Here is a 16709-nt window from a genome sequence, read left to right as displayed (position 1 = left end):
GACAGGGGGTGGGGTGGAATAGGAGCCTACATAAGAAAGACCCAAAAATCAGGACATCTCACACTTTCATAGTTTTCAGCAGGCCTTTGATACCTGACAGGGGGAATGCTCTCAAACTACAGAACTACCTGTTTGTCTCAAAATCCATTCAATTTTTGCTAAGGAAAATCATCATTTCCCCTTCTCTCTGATGTGCCCTAGGAAATTTTTGGCAACCTGCCAGAACTACTACTAAAAGACAACATTCTAAGTCCGGCTTCCAGCACTGCCAAAGCAGCAGCAGCAGCACCACCACATGCTGTACTGAGCACACCAAAGAGCTACTGGAGTGAGAGGACGACAGCTGAGCCAGGATCCCCCCAAACCCCAGACTGGCCCCAGTTGTCCACACCTCCTCTGGGGGTAACCCATTGGGCAGGTGCTCCCCCAGCTCACATGGGGGATGGGGGGAAAGAGCATGTGCACACCAGACCAGGCTCCCCACAACCATCCCAAGACCCAGCACATGGTCATTGTGACCGCCACCACAACATAACAGCCCTCTCTTGTTGCCAACCTTAAATTCACTCCCTGTGCATATATATGCATGATGATAAAGTCTTTAACTACATGACCACTTTTTCCTCCACAGGACCTGTCACAAACAGATGGTTAAGGGTTAATGTCGCTCTTACCTGTAAAGGGTTAAGAAGCTTAGTAAACCTGGCTAATACCTGACCAGAGGACCAATGGGGGGACAAGATACTTTCAAATCTTGGTGGAGGGAAGTCTTTGTTTGTGCTGTTTGTTTTGTTGGTTGTTTGCTCTTGGGACTAAAAGGGGCCAGACGTGCAACCAGGTCTTTCTCCAATCTTTCTGAAACAGTCTCTCATGTTCAAAATAGTAAGTACTAGCTAGAAAAGGCGGATTAGTCTTATGTTTGTTTTCTTAACTTGCAAATGTGTATTTTGCTGGAAGAATTTTTACCTCTGTTTGCTGTAACTTGTATCTTAGGCTAAGGGGGAGGGAGTCCCTCTAGTCTATATAAGCTGAAGACCCTGTAAACATTTTCCATCCTGGTTTTACAGAAATAGCTTGTAATTAAAGAAAGAAAAAGTAAAAATTTTCTTATTTTAAAGAACCTGATTGATTTTTTTTCTTGTTTAAGACCCAGGGGGATTGGGTCTAAACTCACCAGGGGATTGGTGAGGGGCAAGGAGGTGGGGGGAAGGTTAATTCCTCTCTGTTTTAAGACCCAAGGGGTTTGGGTCCTAGGTCCCCCAGGGAAGGTTTTGGGGGGACAGGGAGTGTACCAGACACTGGAATTTCTGGCTGGTGGCAGCGCTATCAGACCTAAGCTACGAATTAAGCTTAGAAGGGTACATGCAGGTCCCCACTTTTTGGACGCTAAAGTTCAACGTGGGAAAAATACCTTGACATGGTGGCAACAGTGGGATTTCTAGGGATTTCTAGGACCAAAAGCCAATAGGATTTTTTTTTTCCTCTCCTTTCTGGCTGCTTGAAAGCAGGCTAGAAGGGATTGTTTTAAAAACCAAACCCAGTGAGTTTTTTCTCTCTCTCCTTTCTGGCTGTTCGGAAGGCAGCCTGAGGGCAGAGGTATTAAGTTTTTAACAAGGGTCTTTGTTAAAAAGGAGGCTCAAGCTGTGAGCCAGCAGATAACAGCAAAAGGCATTTGTAAACTCAATTGTTTGTTTTTTTTTCCTTTCTGCCTCTCTTGGGTATAGCTAGTTAAAAAATCCCTGCAGCATTCCAGTCAGTAAGTTGCAGAGGGAGCAGCCAGCACAAGAAAGCAGGAACAATGAGTTCCAAGGAAGCCATTAAACAGGAACGGGCACGGCTAAAAGTCATAGAGAAAGATAACGAACATAGGAGATGGATGGAACTAATTAATGCAGGTCCCCACTTTTTGGACGCTAAAGTTCAAAGTGGAAAAAATACCTTGACAGGACCCCTGACTCATTCAATGCACAGGCTGGATGCACAAAGAGGCAGAATTCAGGCTGCACAGGCAGTTGTAAATTTGGCTTTTCCTAACATTAAAGTGCTTAAAAAAATTGCAAATTAAACAACATTTTAACATAGTTTAATTGTATTTACCGTATATACTCGTTCATAAGCTGAATATTTTTGGTTAAAAAATTACGCATCAAACAGCGGGGGTTGGCTTATAAACAGGTCTACACCAAAATTTGATGATTTTAAACTGTGTGGAATCATTGAATTGAGTATCTAATACATTGTTGTTTTGTTTACATGGAGCATCTGCAGGCATGGAGCCCCACTGCTCCCTGTGGCCGCGGGGAACGGCGAACCGCGGCCACAGGGAGCTGTGGGGCTCCATGCCTGCAGATGCTCCAGGTAAACAAAACGTCCCATCAGCAGCTTACCCTGACAGGCCGGGAGCCAAAGTTTGCCAACTTATTTATTGATGTCAATCCTGCCGCCTTTTAAAGTTGCAAAGGCTTTGTTTAGTGGACTAGACTGGCTTGAAATGGACCTCAAATCTCAAGCCAATATGAAAATATAAACATGCAGAATCGATGGAATCTCTAATAAAATTGAAATAGCCTGTTATCCCTACAGACATGCCAATCTACAGGGCTGCTTTGAAATAAATAATAATAATAATTTGACAGTGATAAAGCAGGTGACATGCCTATATAAAGTCCTACAAAATCTATAACTACAATAATAATAATCTATTTTCATAGTAGTATTTAAAATGAACAGTGAAATCAAAAGAAAAAGGTTTTCTTATCATGCAGCGTTCAAACTTAAAGTTGTTGAATATGCAGAAGCAAACAATAATTGCGCCGCTGCTCATGAATTCTGTATCAATGAGAAGCAATTAAAAGAATGGCAAAAAAATAAACACACTAAAAGACATGCCAAGAAGCAAGAAAAAATGTCCAACGAGGTGCGCTTCATTTCCTGAGCTAGAGAAAGAGCTCAATAGTTGTGTCATTGAATGTTGAAAATGGGTACATTGTCACCAGAACTGAAATTCATCTGCGTGCTCTGCAAATGTCAAAAGACAACAAATACAAGTCAGTAAAGCCGTCAGTGTTTGTCGCATCAGTAGGTTGGTGTACTAGCTTCCTGAACCATCATGGTCTCTGTCTTGTCAGCGAACAAAGACAGCGCAAAAACTGCCTAGAGATCTGGAAGAAAAAAAATCAAATCTTCCCAAAGATTTATTATAAAATATCTAAAGGAATATGCCTTTGAACTGTCACAAATAGGAAATATGGACGAAACACCAATGACATTCGATCTCCCGGGCAACAGAACGGTAACTGGTGTTGGTGAAAAAAGTTTTAATTAAAACCACTGGCTATGAAAAAAATCCATTTTATGGTGGTTTTATCATGTTTGGAAAATGGATCAAAGCTCCCTCTTCTTGTTATTTTTAAAAGAAAAACCTTGCCTAAAAACATGAAATTTCCTGCTGGTGTCATCGTACGTGCACATGAAAAGGGATGGATGAATGACAGTGGGACAATTGAATGGCTGGGAAAAGTATGGGATAAGAGCCCAGGAGCACTTTTCAAGAAACCTGCTATGCTTATTTGGGATATGTTCAGGGCACACAAGACGGATGAAGTGAAAAACGTGGCCAAAAATATGAAAACTACTTTGGCTGTAATACCTGGAGGCTTAACTTCAGTTCTACAACCGCTTGATGTCTGCCTGAACAAACCCTTTAAAGACAGGCTACACAAAATGTGGTCTAAATGGATGTGCTCAGGCATGGCAAAGTTGAGAAAAGGTGGGAATCTTATGAAGACCGAAATCAATCTGGTCGCCCAGTAGATCAAGGACACGTGCGTGTCCATTCCCTCAGAAATGGTAGAAAAATCATTTAGGAAATGCTGTATCAGCAATGCACTCGATGAGTCAGAAGATTATGCCATATTTGATGATGACACAACAGAAGCTGATGATAAGAAGGAATCAAGTCTGAAGATGACACTGCTGACATCTACGACAACAATGCAGGTGCAGCTGTGACTGAAGCTGAGTTTAATGAACTGTTTGGTGAATCAGAGACTGATTCAGACTTTGAAGGATTTTAAGACTTTTTTAAGTCTCATATTGTGCTAAGTTACTTGTTTTAAATATCCATTTACTGATTTTAAATATTGACTGTAACTTTGAAGGTGAATACATATTTGTTCAGTTATTATAGCAGGTTTTTCATTAGATTACATTAAAATAATTCTAGCAAAACTTTTGAGTGTTTCTTGTAATGCCAGCTTTTAAAACATAGCAGGGGTTGGAAAACTTTGGCTCCCAGCCCGTCAGGGTAAGCCGCTGGTGGATAGGGATGTTTTATTTACTTGCAGCGTTTACAGGCACGGAGCCCCTCAGCTCCCAGTGTTCGCGCTTTGCCGTTCCCAGCCAATGGGAGCTTCCTGCAGCTCCCATTGGCTGGGAATGGCAAACAGCGAACGCTGGGAGGTGAGGGGCTCCATGCCTGCAAACACTCCAACAAACAGTTCCCATTGCCTTCTTAATCACTGTGGTGGATCTGCCGCTTAGAGCCTCAGTTAGATGATCTAGCTCAAAGGCCGCAGCACGTGCACATACACCAAAAAAGTCTTAAACACTTGCAGCTGTTAATGTCCCCCAATGAGTGGCGATATAACCAGACTCCAGTTCTGTTGATTTTAAATACAGAGGAAAAAATGAAGGAAAACAGAAAGAGCATTAACAGTACAAGCATGACTTTATATAAAAGCAATTTCAAACTGAATTGCTGTTTGGAAAGTGATGAATATTTACGGAAACCTAAAGCTGCACAAAGGTTAAAATATAGATGCCAGTTGCCTGGAGGATTTCTACATGCACTTTCCAAATTTAATCAGTAGTTGCAAAAAAATATATTGTTACCTTCACCCAACTGGGAGTAGTGAAAAGTAATGCAATACTAAATAATTGCTCTATGAAGCCTGCAGAGCTTTCAATTGCATCATCACTTTGGGATAAGATTTTTCCTGTTTCACTAGATATTCTCCCCTTTTCTACTCCCCAGCTACACTACACATATGCAAGCTAAGCCATTTTAAAATGGAGGACATCCTCCTCAATCACACAAAAAAAAGAATTTGAGTGTATCAGAGCCACTACCCTTGCCTGCCTTCCCTTACATCCCTTTACACTCTCATAACACCTTAAATGCTGTAGAATTCCATTGAGAAGGCTTCACCCATCAATATTAAAATGCAGAGAGAATAAACAGTTGTTCAAAATTTGCTGCTTTATCTGCATCTGCCAGAAGACACAGTGCTCCTTCGCTGACTGCTACATCTTGACACCATGAATCACATATACACAATTTAAGTGACTAATGGCCAAATTCTGCACTCAGTTGTACCACTGTAACCTCAGTGAATTCACTGGGGTTGCACTGATATACAAAAAGTTGAATCTGGCCACATATTTTAAGGTGCATGAGAAAGCCTGGTTACTTAGCATCTTTTAGTAATTTGTAACAGAAAGTCCCAACCGACAGATACATATGCTAGAAACTAGGAAATTAAAATTAGAGACAAATCCAGGCTCAACATTCAGAGCTGGCTCTGAAAGCCATAATGCTCAGAAGGATTTCAACCAGTTCATTACAGAGATGGGGCTACTGATATTTGGGTGTCAGAATTCCCACTTCACCATCTACTAACGTGAAAGTGTGCGGATACCCAGGTTTTTGTATTGGGGCCCATCTTCAATTAAAATATTTACTCTTTTTGTTTACAGTTTCACATTTTGTACCCGACTCAAGTGTTAAATTTTGCCTGCATTAAGGATCAATAAGGTATCTTGCATTAAAAGGGAACTGCAAGACAGACATCTTAGTTAAAAAGGCTGAAAAATTTGGCAGTCATCAAATTAAAAGAATTTTTTTGAGGGGAAGAAGGGATATAATGGGATTGGGTATGTCAGAGCTTAAAAGCACCCTCACTGTGGGTTACAAGAGAAAAACACTTAGCACGCCTTACAAAAGGAACTGGGAAAGATTTAATCACACCATTGTTACCTCCCACAACTTCTGCCTAACTGCTACTACCTTGAAAGAGGACACATTCCTCACTACCATTAAAAAGATTCCATTAAACCATTTGCAAGAACACTAGTAGCAGTATCCACTGTTATTAGTATCCGCAGTTATTAACATCTACCTGGCATGAGGGTGATCATGACTCCTATTAATACATTCCGTGCAAAGAACTAATGTTTAAATTCCATATTGCTTTAGACCACAGGTAAGCAAACTGGCAGGCATACCACAGCTGGCATCCATTTTTCATAGTGTAATGCTTCAGGATATTCAAATATAGCCTATCTGCTAATAACATCAAGATTTCTGGATTAATTTGGCTATTATCACTGTTTGGAATCGAGCACATTAGTATGAATTCAATATATAACTGTTCCCACGATACGTCTCCTCCTTCACCAAAAGATAACTAGCTCATTGTAACCAGCTCTAACAGCTATCACTATTAATAAACTAATGAAGAAAGAGGAAAAGTGCCAGAGAAAGCATTAATCCAGTCCGCTCTCAAATTCTTCTTAAGGCAGTGGTAACTCTGAAAACTACTCCCATTAACTGGGACATCCTGCAGCACTATCTTTGGTTACTCAAAAAAAGGCTGGAGTTTTTTTTGTTTTGTTGGGGTTTTTTTGGGGGGGTGGGATGGGTGTGTGCTTGAACTTTCCATATAAATCCACCTTTGAGCAGAGACCAACAATGGGAAGATTTCATGCTGAAACATAAAAGTTATTACTTTGAAAAAAAGGAGATTAGAATGGAAGCACCTATGAAAAGTTCAGGTTCCAGTAAGAGCTGGAGGAAACATGAAAAATAAATAAAACCTAAACATGATCTTAATACGTTGCTTGTAATTACATGATTCACCACAGAAGAAACAGCAGGAGCAAATCTTTATCAGCATAAATCAAGTTACCGTTATCAAACACATACACAACCAAATGCTTCCTTTGGTTGTGGTTCACTAACTACATCATCACGTTTTTCCACTTCTCTCCCTCCTGCAGGCCTATGCAGGGCAAGAGAGAAAAGGAGCTAAAGTTACCATGCATTCTTGTCAAACTGTTGCCATTCACACAGTCCTGTCATGCTTCCAGAATCAACTAAAGTGTAGGGCTACAAAGGTCAGGGAAGATCCTTCAGCCCTTAATCACTCAAAAGTTCCTTCAGGTGTCAGTGGACACAATTCAGTATTGGAGAAAGTGGATGCAATTCCACTGAAGTCAATGGAATTGTGCCCACTTTTCACCAGTATTTCAAAGGAATTTCATCCATTACCATCCCAACTGAAGCAGGGCCACATGATTGGGTCCTATTTATACATTTGATATTATCAAAACACTGGGATGCTTTGACAGACACTAAAGACAGGTGCCTATGGCAACTGAAAGTTAATTTAAATTGAGCTGAATTAGTTACCCAAGAACTTAATAAAATATCTGACAGTGAAACCAGCTGGTTTGCCATGTCATTCATGATAATTAGTTTAAACAGAGTTCAGCAAAGGTCTGTGCTGCTAGACTGTCTGAGACCCAGAGGCAACTATCAGTTATCTCTCACCTCTTTTACTTTTGTCTAATATGTGATTAAATGTGATAATGTAGCAAATCTTCAAAATCAGTACCTCCAGGTTCAGTCTCTGGCTGAATGGAATACAAATTAGGGAGAACATGATTGAAGTGAGATATCTTTAAGAACCTACTTGTGTCAAATATCTAGTCTTTAAAAAATAAAAACCAAATGAGTCATAAGGGTCTGACAATGACAGCAGGCACAGTGAAGCATGTTATAATTAAGGCTGAAATGCAAGTTCAGGTATAGCCCTCTCCCTTTAAAGTTGTTTATATTCCCTGGCAAACAAGTTTTGTTTGACACTTTGGCATCCATCCACCCAGGCCCTCAACACTGTAACATCAAAGCACCTACTCCTATCTTGAGGCCCCCATGCACCCACATTAATGTTGCTTTTGCAGCACATGGGTGTGCCCATTCAGAAGCTTTTCCTGCAGTGGGCAAGAACCTAGTGCAGATTTTAGCTCTGTAATACAGTCCTGTAGCCTTAAAATTCTACCCGTCTTGCAGCTGATTTCCTGGCCAGAGGGGGAATTCTACTGAATACAGTTGAGTTGCCATTAAAACCTACTCTCTCTTCATGTAAGAACTTTAAGCCTCTAGGACTTTTCTCTACAAAATAGTGTCAGAGTCATTGGGAATTACAGTATGCCCAAGCATTAGGCAGATACTGCAAAATCACCAGGAATATCAGAATCAAGTCCACTGAATAGATTTTGTACGTTTCCCAGTTGTATTACCTTGTATTTGTTCAAGTTGAAACTCATTTTATTTCTAACCTCTCTGCTACACTTTTATATGATTTTTTGTTTGTCTGAACTGCTGGTTGACAACTTTCATATGAGCATAATATGGGAATAAGCATGTGGTTTAGCCCACTCCATATCATTAAAGATGTTAAATAATAACAAATCTACTATACAGTTCCTTACCTTGATATATTCCTTTTTATCAAATAATGTTTCAAAATAGATTATACAGTAAGACAGTAGAACACAAAGAACACTGATTCCATTCTGATAACAACTGCATAAATATGAAATACATGACTGTCCGGAACGGACTAGTCTCCCTATCCACCACTACTTAATTATAATTACAATTACAATCGTTTATGGTGAATTTGATCCTTCTGACTAATGACTAAATATAAACCTATGGTTTGTAGACTATAAACTAATTCTAAAACTTAAAAAGTTCCCTCTATTTGTTTCATATAATTGATTTATAACAAGCAGTGCAGATTATGATGCTGACATGGACAATGGGAACTAGCTGACACCACCCAATATCTTTGACACAAGCCACCAAATGGCTTTCAGAGGGCAACATCTATCACTATCAGTAAGTCAGATCTCTGTATTCTATTCCCATCCCCTGAACCCCTGAGACCCTTACATACTTGTTTGATCTTTTCTTATTTACATATATTTGTTTTAATGCTCACCACTATTAGCAAACATATAATGATAAAGGTCTCACCTGAAAGAGAATTTTCTAAATTTTCTAAATTGGTTTTAATGTTAATAGTTTTTCATATATATTTTAACAGAACAAAGCAGCCATGTTTCTTTTCTTATCAGTGAGAACTTTTTTCTTCTCCATAAAGCAACTGGATGTTGCAGTGCATCATAAAATAAGGGGAAATGTCTATTTGAACCAAAGAACTGGTATCCAGGATATCCCAAGGTACTGATATGAATATGAAAAAAAAATACTTCAACAAAGACAAATCAATGATGCTATTAATTCCAGGAGCTGTGTGTGGGATAATCAATTCACAGAAAAAGATTTTTGAAAAGCTATCTATTAAGAATACACCAGGAATTTCGAAGCATAGAATACAGAACTGCCAGATAGGACTTACATTTATGAGCTTTCAGTCCTTCAAAGGAAACTGGTCCATACTCATAGTACTCATACTCCCAAGTGTAATCAGAGTTAGATAAAGCCTGCTGAGATGTTCGGTTGGAAATTAACCTATGGGCAGACATCGCTAACCTGTACAGATATATAAAATGTGAATACAAAGCATGTCAATATATAGAAATATTTCTAGCAATGTCTTTATACATTTTTATAATCATGTGCCATTTTTTTGCTTTCCCCCTCCTCTGTCTCTTTCATAGGCAATGTGCTACTCTTGCATAAAGGGCCATCTCCCACCTGTTCCTTTCAAAGCCAGTTCCACCACTCCTTAAAACAGAGCCATCATGTTCCATCCCATTTCTTCCCTACTCTATCCCTTGTCCAGGCCAGTCACCAACCTTCGAAGAGCTTCCTTTTAACAGAAAGGTGGAATATATGAGGACCTCTACAAATGTTCCTATTAACAGATAAAAGTACCAGAGCACATCAGTCACATAAACCATGCCTCCTCTAGGCCGAATACAGTAAATACAAATGATCATCAGTCATGGGAATGGGAACCCAGAAGTTTAGGGAGTGTAGTATTAGGGTATGTTTACATTACAAGCATTACAATGGCACAGTTGCAGCTATGCTCCTATGGTGTAGACAGAGAGACAGATTCTGTCACTATAGTAAACCTACCTCCTCAAGAGGCAGTAGCTAGGTTCTTCCATTGACCTAGCAGTTCCTACACTGGAGCTTAGGAACTGTTCACATCCCTGAGCACTGTAGGCAACCCATCTAAATTTTAGCCTGGTGTAGACCAAGTCTTAATTGCACCAGGCTTTGTTTTCGGTAAGTCCCTACAACAAGAAAATATAAAATCAAGCCTAATAATCATTCTGAAGGAAAATTCCTGATCAGTTCTAAATATTGTGGAGTGGGAGGGAAGTTTCTTCAGATGGGGAAGGAAAACAGGTTCAGTTTTCACATTATGGCCCCAATCCAGCAAAGCACTTTCTTTAAACACTTTAAACCTAGTGCCATGGAAGTCAAAGTCCAGCATGTGCTCTAAGTGCTGAATTAGGCCCTTTGTGTATTTTGAAATTTTTTTTCCTCGTGCAATGGATAAAACAAATTAAAGTGAGATATTCCCTTTCCAGCTCACAGAGGTGCACATTTTAATGAAATGTAGAAGAAAGATTATTTTGTATTTTAACAGAAAGATCTGAAAGCCAACTCCTGTCATGATAATAAAAGTGATATAATCTGTACACTTCCACAACATGAATTCAGTGTTGCTATTCCAAAGAAAGTTGGCACTCTGTGTTCATTTTGATATATAGCTCTAATAATAAACCATGTATGATTTTAACCAACATAAGAGTCCACAGAATTGAGGAGCTAAAAGCTGAATCCAAGTAAGGAGCTGACTCATCTTTGAAATAAATGATATAATCATGAAATGATATCAAAACCATTTTTTAAATGAAAAGAGGTTTTAAATTGTCATGCTTTTGCTGTAAAAAAAACAAATTCCTTTGTTCAATCATTGAAATTAGCTGTACTGTTTTGGTGCTATTTAAAAAGCAGATAAGCTGAAAATAATTCACACACTGCACAAAAGATTCAATAATGTATCAAAGACATCTAAATTCATGATCCATCCTTTACTCACATGGAGCAGTTGCTTTGGCTTCAATATACTGCTCGTATGAGTAAGGGTAGCAGGACTTGATGCTTACTTTGGCTTCAGTCCTACAATGGAAATCAACAGGGTTCCACATGGGAGTAGAGCAGGGCTAGGCAACCTATGGCACGCGTGCTGAGCTGATTTTCAGTGGCATTCACACTGCCTAGGTCCTGGCCACTGGTCCAGGGGGCTCTGCACTTTAATTTAATTTTAAATGAAGCTTCTTAAACATTTAAAAAACCTTATTTATTTTATAGACAACAACAGTTTAGTTACATAGTACAGACTTGTAGAAAGAGACCTTCTAAAAAGGTTTAAATGTATTACTGGCACGCGAAACCTTAAAAGAGAGTGAATAAATGAAGACTCGGCACACCACTTCTGAAAGGTTGCAGACCCCTGGAGTAGAGATTTGCCTGCATGCATCACATTGCAGGATCAGGACAGTACACTGTTACAAATATGTTAATTGTTCTTTCAGATTTAGGTAATTTCCTACAATGAGCACATACTGCACAATACCACACAAAGAGAGTGTTATCTGCATCTATTCTAATAGCTAAGGCTTCTAGCAAAACTGCCAATTTCTAAAGTATTAAAAAAAGGACTAAGCATTTTTAAAGGTGTCATAAACAGACAGCTAAGGGTTAATAGAACAGAAGTACTTCATGTCTCTTTTGCCCGTAAAGGGTTAACAAGTTCAGTGAGCCTAGCTGTCATCTGACCAGAGCACCAATCAGGGGACAGGATACTTTCAAATCTTGAGAGAGGGAAGTTTGTGTGTGCGCTGTTAGTTTTTGGTTGTTGTTCTCTCTGGGGGCTCAGAAGGACCAGACGTCCAACCAGGTTTCTCTCCAATCTCTTTGACACAGTCTCTTATATGTCCAGAATAGTGAGTACTAGGTAGATAAGGCGAGTTAGGCTTATGTTTGTTTTCTTTATTTGCAAATGTGTATTTGGCTGGAAGGAGTTCAAATTTGTACTTGTATACTTAGGCTGGGAGGATATTCCCAGTGTCTATAGCTGAAAGACCCTATAATTTTTACTGTTTTTTTCTTTCTTTAATTAAAAGCTTTTCTTATTTAAGAACCTGATTGTTTTTTTTATTCTGGTGAGACCCCAGGGGTCTGAGTCTGGATTCACCAGGGAATTGAGGGAGAGAAAGGTTAATTTTCTCTGTGTTAGGATTACTTTCTCTCTCAGGGAGAGTCTGGGAGGGGGAGAGAGAAGGAGGGGGGAAGGTGGATTTTCCTCTGTTTTAAGATTCAAGGAGTTTGAATCACAGTGATCTTCCAGGGTAACCCAGGGAGGGGAAGCCTGAGAGAGGCAACGGTGAGGGAAAGGGTTTACTTTCCTTGTGTTAAGATCCAGAGGGACTGGGTCTTGGGGGTCCCCAGGCAAGGTTTTGGGGGGACCAAAGTGTACCAGGCACTGGAATTCCTGGTTGGTGGCAGCGCTACAAGTACTAAGCTGGTAATTGAGCTTAGAGGAATTCATGCTGGTACCCCATCTTTTGGACGCTAAGGTTCAGAGTGGGGAATTACTCCTGTATAACCCTTTTGTCATGGTATAACAGAAGGCAACAAATATTTGTTTAAAGAAAAAAACAAAAAACCACTCATCTTGCCAACGTAAGCTTTGAAAATGAGGCAAACTTTCCAACCCTGAGATTCCTCACAAACACATCTGCATCACAGAGCATACTGTATCACCTGGCCAAAAACTGTGATATTCAAACAAACTCTCTCTTATAATGATGCACATTATTCTAATTCTGGGTGATGGGAAGTACCAGTGGATCATTGGGAACCTCGGTTCCTTAATCTCAGTACTTTTTTCTTTAGATTTAGACAGGAGGGAAATGCAACAAAAGAGCAAGAGAACAGTGAGTTACCCCTGAAAAATGCTGGATACAGTGCACATTCTGTTCTTTCATGCCAGTCATGCTGTGCTTTACCTCCCTCTCTTGGGCCACAAGCAGAGAGATGTTTGCTATGCATCAGTCTCACTGAAGTGTCGGAAGGGAAGGAGTCTCAGGCTCAAGCCCAGCTTGTATGATGTGGTATAGAAGGGCTATTGGATGAGAGAGAACTGCAAGATGGCTTTTGCTCTCAGGAGGTGACCCATGTTCTCTCACTCTGTTCATTTATATGCATTTTCACACACTATAATCCTTTCCATCTTCCCCAGTATTTTTTCCCCTTTAGTTCCCTATAAACCCCAGCACATACCGAGCTGCCAAGATTTCTATTTTAGGATGGAGCATAAGGATTCTCCTCCAAAAAGGGGATATTTAAAGAATAAATATCTAGCCCTGTAATAGTTTTTTTGGTCAAGTAAGGATGCAAGCAGCTTGCCAAGAAAATGTTCTTGATCATATTTCTGTGTAATTGATAACCAAATTCCACTCCAAATGCAAATGTTAATCTTCATGAACAGCTCAACTGAACATCAGAGTCATTTATTTTTCTTCATCAACATTTGCTTACTTTCATCTGTTTCATAAAACAAATAAGTGCAACAAAATGAATTGGTGTAAATAACAGAAGGCATAAGGCTTCCCTTTGTTTGAAAGGTAGAAAAATAGCTGATACTTGGTAGTGTCTCAGTTTCACACTGAAGTGGACGTCTGTATAACACCATATCTGCTTCAATTAACTCAGAGCTATTTCTATTGGCCCAGAAAAGGTATTGGATAACAACAAGATGGGTATTATTGTTTAGGTAAACAGGATATTCTTTTATTGACTTTCAGGAGTGTGGGGGTAAGGTCATTCTTAACCATGGTTTATTTTTTTCAAGATCAAGTAAACTCCTAACCAACTATCGCCTAGTGTCAAACCTGTCATTCCTGAGCAAGCTCATAAAGGAACAAGTCAAAGGCCACCTATCAGCTCATCTAACTGAAGACAAGATTCTAGACCTGACAATGTGGGTGTAGGCCAGGCCATGGACCTGAAACAGCTTTATGGAACTGATAGATGATCTCCTCCAATCAAAAGATAGAGAACAGACATCCATTCTCATCCTCTTGGATCTCTCCGCAGTGTTCAACACTGCTGACCATGAAATACTGCTGTCTGACCCGAGAGAGATGGGAGGGGTCCAAGATAACATACTAAAATGGTTTGAGCCCTTCCTGGAGGGATACACCCAAAAAGTACTGATGAGAAAATGCATCACCACTAGACCCTTCGCTTGTGGGGTTCCACAAGGATCAGTTCTCTCTCCAGTCCTTTTCAACATCTACATGCAACCACTAGGTATATAAGTCAAACAACATGGATTCAAAGGCCAGCAATAAGCAGATGACAAAGTTCTACCTATCCTTCACCCCTACCACCAAGGTGGCCCAGTACTTGGATGAGATCAGCTCATGGATGAAGAGCAGCTGGCTGAAACCGAACCCAAGCAAGACCAGGTGATGCTGGTGGGCAGAGGAAAGTATTCTGAGGGTTTGCAGCCATGCTGACTCCCCTTTGGTTGAAGGTTCACATCCACAACTGGTCAGTTCAGTCCATAGTCTAGGAGTACTCTCAGATTCCTCGCTGATGTTGAGCTCCCACATCACAACAACCACGAGTGATGCTTTCTACCATCTCCAGCTGGCGAGGAGATTCCATCCCATACTGGCAGACAAAGGCCTCAGTTATTCATGTCTTCGTCACCTCTTGGCTGGACTACAGCAATGCAGTATACTTGGGCAGGAAGCCATCAGCACCTAGGAAACTCCAGCTAGTACAATACACTGCAGCATGTCTCCTCAGTATGCAAGCTACCATGAACACATCACACCTGTCCTCTTCTCCCCATAGAATTTTGAATTAAGTTCAAGGTCTCAGTCCATCTATCTTCAAAGCGCTCCATGGCCTGGACCCAGGACACCTAAAAGACTGCTTAAAGCTCCAGGACAGAGACTGAGGTCAACAACATAGCTCCTCTGGCACAATGGCATCACAATGGAATCAAGTCCTAAATTGTCAGTAATAATTTTGCTTTTTATTTGGAAAATTTTATATACAGAAAGAGAAAAATATTTTTCTGTCTCCCTACAGAAGCTTACAATTACTGTATGACCATTATCTGAGCTTTTTGATATATATAAATAGTGTGTGCAACCTGACATATATAGTAACTGGGACAAATGGACTGAGTTAACATGCTGACAGTAAAGCAAAAAGCATACAACAGAGAAACATTTAGTGCTGACATTTTCCTCTATTTCTACTTTCTCTGTACTTCTGATGGAAAAAGTGAGTATAATTTAAGTGCCTCTGTTTCAGCATGACTAACAATCTCCACAGTCTGAAGGAAGAATCACAACCAAGCCATTATTTTTTTCCTTAGTGCTTTAAAGGAAACAATATCTTATGGTTTACATAAAGAATTCAACTTTTTAAAATGCTGAACTTTCTGAACATATTATAAGCAAAGCTGGTAATAATCCCATTTTTTTTAAAGTTTCTCGATACTTCCCATAATAAAACATAGTTTTCAGTTGCTTACAACTTTGCCAAACTTTAAGCTGTCAGTCCACCTTTTCCCATGCTGGGCGTCCACATTAGGCTGAATTGTTTTGGAAATTTTCAGCAAATATGGATCAGCAATTTCCAAGAATGAGATGAGAGAAAAAGAAACAAAAACATTGTTTTGCCCACGTTAAAAAATTCTTACAGCTATTTCACTGAGAAGCTCTAGCACTTCAATATTTTGGAGCAGGGACTTTAAATTTGGCGATGGAGTGGTTTTTGTGTCAGGGATATGCCTTTTGCTACTCCTGTGAAAATCCACCCAAATTTGGCTAAGTTAAAATTCTTAGAAAAATATCAATTTGCACATGCTCAGTAGAGATTTGTTAGGGTTTGGTAGCTAAATTCTGATTCCATCTGCACTGAGCACATTCCAGTCCAGGGTCTGCATTTGCTGTTCCTAGTCACTGTCATGCTAGGCACCAGACCAGAGCAGGGAAACCATCTCTCCTGAGCACTCAAAACCCCACTACTGATGCCCAGGCAGCATAGAGGAGGAAACAGGCTGACACTAAGGCCTGGTCTACACTGCATGGGGAGGTGGGGTGGGGACTCAATGTAAGATACGTCAACTTCAGCTACAGTATTCCTGTAGCTGAAGTTGACGTATCTTATTTCAACTTACCTCCCGTCCTCAGGGCGTGGGATCAATGGCCGTGGCTCCCCTGTTGACTCCGCTACCATCACTCGCTCTGGTGGAGTTCCGGAGTCAACGGGAGCACGTTTGGGGATCGATATATCGCGTCTCATCTAGATGCAATATATCGATCCCCGATAAATCGATCACTACCTGCCGATACAGCGGGTAGTCTGGCTGTACCCTAAAGCAGATAGAAGTACTACACCTAAACAAAACAAAACAAAAAGAAAGCAGGAAGGCAAAGAGGAAAGCCAAGTTACAAGAGTGTGTTCTTTGCATTTAAGCAGCAAAAGCTGGTCTCTAACAGTTATTCCTTTATCCAAAGCATTAATCATCACATAACCAGTCTGCTGCAGTTCCCTAATCTGTCTC

The 16709-nt window shown here is 40.2% G+C and overlaps 1 protein-coding gene across 2 annotated transcripts in view; it reads right to left on the bottom strand.

Annotated features, from left to right (window-relative positions):
* LOC115648361 (melanocortin-2 receptor accessory protein 2-like) overlaps positions 1–16709 on the bottom strand; it is a 169402-nt gene that overhangs the window by 11649 nt on the left and 141044 nt on the right. Inside the window, exons 1-2 of one of the 2 annotated variants that reach the window (XM_030555860.1) lie at positions 9791–10157; positions 9492–9625 (exon numbers count right to left, since the gene is read on the bottom strand). In XM_030555860.1, coding sequence (XP_030411720.1) covers positions 9492–9625; positions 9791–9846 — 190 coding nt within the window. In that variant the 5' untranslated portion in view covers positions 9847–10157. Of the gene's footprint in view, positions 1–9491; positions 9626–9790; positions 10158–16709 lie in introns of those variants that run through there. The other variant, XM_030555861.1, reaches the window with a different exon arrangement.

This window comes from Gopherus evgoodei, chromosome 3 (assembly GCF_007399415.2).
Source record: "Gopherus evgoodei ecotype Sinaloan lineage chromosome 3, rGopEvg1_v1.p, whole genome shotgun sequence".
NCBI classification, from domain to species: domain Eukaryota; kingdom Metazoa; phylum Chordata; order Testudines; family Testudinidae; genus Gopherus; species Gopherus evgoodei.
This window is presented reverse-complemented; position numbering and strand designations above follow the sequence as displayed.